The sequence below is a fragment of the Electrophorus electricus genome, chromosome 2 (assembly GCF_013358815.1).
Source record: "Electrophorus electricus isolate fEleEle1 chromosome 2, fEleEle1.pri, whole genome shotgun sequence".
Lineage (NCBI taxonomy): Eukaryota > Metazoa > Chordata > Actinopteri > Gymnotiformes > Gymnotidae > Electrophorus > Electrophorus electricus.
The window spans coordinates 35141006-35146005 of record NC_049536.1 but is presented as its reverse complement, the minus strand read 5'-3'; the positions used below and the strand labels follow the sequence as shown (position 1 = coordinate 35146005).

The window sequence follows — 5000 nt, the reverse complement described above, 5'->3', positions numbered from 1 at the left end:
CTGACTCTGGCTGAACATTAAGTAGGTTAAAGGACTTCATTTAGAAGGCCATCCCACTTTAGACATGCCGACAGTGCCGTGAGGTCTGGTGAATATGAGGGTGACCTATTTGGAAGGGTGTGTAACACTCAATGCAAACTCAGAGTTTAAACATCCATCATTTGAATTTGAATTTCTATAGCTTTTAAATCTGTTCATTGTGTGTGTGTGTGTGTGTGTGTGTATTTGAGAGTGATTGTGAGTCACATTGTATAATCGATAACGTTAATTATCAGTATACTAATATCACATTACATTGACCACAAACAGGATTTAATAATAATACATGGACTTGGGGAACAGACAGAGAGACCTGGAGAACTGATGGTGATGAGAGCGCGAGCGTGTCTGGGCGTGTCTGGGCGTGTCTGGGTGTGTCTGGGCGTGTCTGGGCGTGTCTGCTTTCCTTTGTGCTCCTCTCACGCTCCTCAGCCTGCAGCCTCCATCTCTGGTTCTACTGGGGCGCAGAGAGAGCACTAGCTCAGGACAGTGTTGACTCACAATCACTCACTCACACACTCACACACACACACACAGATACACACACACACACACAGATTCACACACACACACACACTGTCTCCTCTCTTCAGCGCTGCTTCCACACAGACTAAACACAGGACGAAATGCGGGACTCTGCACAGCTGCCTTACTCACACGGTTACAGACACACACAGGCTGGCGTTCTCTCGTCTCATAAGAGTCATGTTGTTGGCGAGGTCATTTTAACTTTTAAGCCACATCAGACTTGGATCACATGTGCATGCACTGTGCATGCATCTCACTGCAGTGAGATGAAGGAGTTTTAATTCAGATGGTGTGTTGAATATTTGACACGCCCATCGTTATCTGGCCTTAGTGATCAGTCTTACATATTCCAGGGCCTTTGTTGAATAAGATGGTCTTCCCCTCCCCTACACTGGTCTTACGGGACCCAGGTCATCTCATGCACAGCAGTCACAAGACCACCTTGGAGGCCACAGGTGTGCTAAAACAAGACACTGAGCTTTTTACAGAGACCGAGCACTGTGCATCTGTGTGTGTGTGTGTGTCTTCAACCCCACACCTGTCTCCAGTCCACACCAACCTAAGACAGGAATCCCACATGCAGTCCTGAAATGCTCAGCCTGGGTTCGAACACACTGTCTGCTTCGGGTTACGTTGTTTATATTAATTTTCCCCTCAAGCATGATTCTCTGTTACCTCTCCAAGCCCTGAAAGACCTCCGACGAGCTTGCTGACATAGAGGGTGACAGAGTGGTTTTGAAGTTGAGTCATGTGATCTTTCTCAAATAAATGGAGTGTTTGACGGGGATATGGGGGTTTGGGCCTGATGGGGGTGCAGTGGGGTGTATGGGGTGTGGGGGCAGGTGGTGGGGTTTGCTTGGTAATGCAGAAGGGTTTGTGGGACACTCCAGCGATGTTGGTCACAGGCACAAACAGGGCGGAGCATTCGGGGCAACTGGCCGTCTTAGATTACGGTTCCTCTCAGTATGACTCAAAACGATTATTGTTTGGCCACAAAACGCTACGCAGTACCGGGACTGGCAGGCCTTGGAACTTCTAGACTCTGAGCTGGGTCATAGTGCAGTTGTGCAATAGTGATTGGGGCCCTAATCTCTGAACACGGAGCTCCGTGGTTCTCTGAGTGCGTGACTCTCTGTGGGGTTCCCGTAGCTACAGTAGAAATGCATATCAGAGGGGATATTTCGGGGGAGGGCGTGAGGGTGGGACTCGTACTGTGTGTAATGGCGGGACTTTTTCGCTTCTAATTGCACCCAGCAGGCAACGCGGAGGAGTGTGTGAAGGTCATGAGAGAGCTGCTGCCCTTGGGACACGTATGTGGCCTTCAAAGTGCTCCGTGTGAAGGCGGATCAGAGAGGATGGAGAGAAGTAGGCAGAGACAGAGAGCGTATGTCCCATGGCCCCTCTGTGGAAAGTAACGGGGTTTCCCCAAACTCAGCTGCATACTTAAAACAAGCAAACAAACAAACAGAAACACGCCCTTGCGGTGTTGGTTTAGCAGCCTCTTCACAGACGGAGAGGGGTGGGTGTGCAGAAGTATCACAGCAGCCGCCCTGTAGTGATGGATCACAGTTGCTTTACTTGATGTAAGTGAGGCCCGATATGAAGGTTCAGATGATGAGGTCTGGTTGTTGTGTGCTCCTGCTTCCAGATCACCGTTCAGAGAGACAGCGGCCTTGATGCCAACTCGCCAAAGCATGGCAAAACCGACCCCAACAACGCACCCCACATCGGAGGCAACCAGTGGGCAGGGGCCACTGGTACGCTGCACTAGCTGACGTCATGCCCTGTCCCGCTGACCGTCTCGGAGCTAGTCTGGGTTCATTCAGAGGTTGATTCTGAGACCACTGAACCTCTGTGTTGTCGTGCAGGCGGTAGGGACACAGCGGGGCTCGGGGGGAAGGGAGGACCCTATCGCCTGGACGCCGGACACAAGGTCTACCAGGTGTCCCAGGAGGAGAAGGACGCGGTGCCCGAGCACGTCAAGAGAGCCGCACGAGAAATGGCCGAGAAGGCCTTCAAAGAGAGGTACACTCATCCCTCCCCTCTCTGCTTTGGAAAGTCTTTCTTTACCTCCACAAACAGCACGGAGAGAATAAGGCGTGTCCCGTCTCCCAGCAGAAGCCTGGACATGGACTGTGAGTGTGGGTGTGTAAGAGTGGTTTGGTGAGTGTGCGTCATGACAGGTACACAGGCAGAGAGGAACTCTCTGTAAAGCCTCAGAGAGCAGCAGACTGAAGCACAGACTGTCTCAGAGGCCACACAGTGATCAGAAGCAGCTATCCCAAATATGCACCCCATGAATACTGCCATTCACTGAAATCTGTGTGTGTGTGTGTGTGTGTGTGTGTGTGTGTGAGAGAGAGAGAGAGAGAGAGAGAGAGAGAGAGAGAGAGAGAAAGAGAGAGTACAAAGAGCAGTATGAGGGTCTGGTCATGAAGGAAACTACTGTTTTAAGTCTGTTTGCGCTTCTAGGCTTCTTGGATCCACACCCAGTTGCTGCATACAAAACACACACACACACACACACACACACGCGTGCGTGCACACACGACCATGCCATCAATGCACATTTCATCTGAACTTTGTGATGCATTAATGTACAGATTAAACTAATGAAGAATTAAGTAGAATTAAAAATTAGCAGTCGGAAAGGGCCAGACTCATCTGGGTAGTCTCATAATACACTGATCTGTGTAGCCTGATGATACACTCATTTGTGTAGTCTGATAATATGATGATACACTCATTTGTGTAGTCTGATAATATGATGATACACTCATCTGGGTAGTCTGATAATATGATGATACACTCATCTGGGTAGTCTGATAATATGATGATACACTCATCTGGGTAGTCTGATAATATGATGATACACTCATCTGGGTAGTCTGATAATATGATGATACACTCATCTGGGTAGTCTGATAATATGATGATACACTCATCTGGGTAGTCTGATGATACAAAATGTCACATTCTCAGCTGCTAAATCTCAGTAAAAGTGTGCTGTGGTGGGCCGCTTTCACAGGAAGTGGGGTGTTTTCTTGCTTTTGTGCTTTCCTGTGACATGCACAATCCGTGATGCTGTGAGAGTGAGAAGAGCCAGACGACCTGCTGAGCTTCCGCTATAGCTTCCTCCTGTGTTTTACATGTCTATTAGAATAAGGGACTTCTCTTTCACCTTCTCACATTCATTCTCTCTCTCGCTCTCTCTCTCTCTCTCTCTCTCCTCTCTCCTCACTCTCTTTTTCTCTCTCTTTCCTCTCTCTCTCTCTCTCTCTCTCTCTCTCTCTCTCTCTCTCTCCCTCTCTTTCCTCTGGTCTGTGGACAGGTCTGGTATTCAGGAGAATACCAGTAGTGTGGTCTGTCCTTTCTCCAGTAGCTCTGCACAAAGAATGTAATCGTCTGAGGCTAGTCAGGAAACCCAAAGCCATGCACAAGTGTGTGTGTGGGTGTGTGAGACAGAAAAGAGAGGAAACACAAGAAAACGAGAGAGAGAGAGAGATGTGTTCACAGTCATGGGGGTTGCTACAGTTTTAAGTTCTGGGGGGTTGTTTCTTCCGGACCCTGGTCCACGTTCCTGGTCACGCACAGGTGATCATGGTTCAGATCAGTGGCGTCCCAGATGGAAACCGTGCCCAGACCGGCGTTCTGTCTCCAGTGTTCAGGCAGTGTTGACGGGTGTCTGTGGCTTGTGTGCCGTTTCAGGCTGAAGGAGATTGCGATGAGTGAGTACGATGCAGACACCTACCAGCGCATCTCCAGCGCCGTGCGCCGGCAGGTCCAGTCCCTACGCATCATACTGGACAGCCTGCAGGTACACACATGCAAACACACACACAGCCCCAGTGTGTTGTTTTCAGAGGAATGCACAGAGAAGCACAAAGCAGCAAACCCCCAGTGCACACGTGCTGCCTCTCCCTTTAAACCAAAATGTGGATGGAATTTTTCTTCTTGTCTTGGTCTGATGTTCAGGAGAGCTGGACCCATAGTCACCTTCACCGCTCTCCTGAAATCTCTCAGAAAATCTCCAATCAAAGACAGAGGATTACTGGGGGTGCTGAGTCTGCATCTCTCTTCTGTGTGTCCTATTCAGATTCCAAGCTTCACACAAACTCTCGCGTTTATTATTAACAGACGTTTCATAAGTCTTATCCTTCAACCTTGACTGCTGCTGACACGCCTTGCTGTGAGATATGGCGCGTCAGGAGTGTGTGTGGTACACGTGTGTGTGTGTGTGTGTGTGTGTGTGTGGTTCTGTGATGATCTGCAGTTGTTAATTGATGGTTCCCTCTGACAGGCTGAAAACAGCACAGTGCAGTGTAGCTCTCTTTCATGTTTTAGTTGTGTTTGTGGAGGGCAGTGTGTGGCGTGAGTGTGGGGTGTGTGTGGTAATGCAGGAGGGCAGTGTGTGGTGTGTGTGTATAAACACC

The 5000-nt window shown here is 49.3% G+C and overlaps 1 protein-coding gene across 1 annotated transcript in view; it reads left to right on the top strand.

Annotated features, from left to right (window-relative positions):
- vwa8 (von Willebrand factor A domain containing 8) overlaps positions 1–5000 on the top strand; it is a 50273-nt gene that overhangs the window by 36506 nt on the left and 8767 nt on the right. The window contains exons 38-40 of the mRNA XM_035521793.1: positions 2216–2324; positions 2436–2592; positions 4276–4384. Of these exons, the coding sequence (XP_035377686.1) occupies positions 2216–2324; positions 2436–2592; positions 4276–4384 (375 nt within the window). The remainder of the gene's footprint in view (positions 1–2215; positions 2325–2435; positions 2593–4275; positions 4385–5000) is intronic.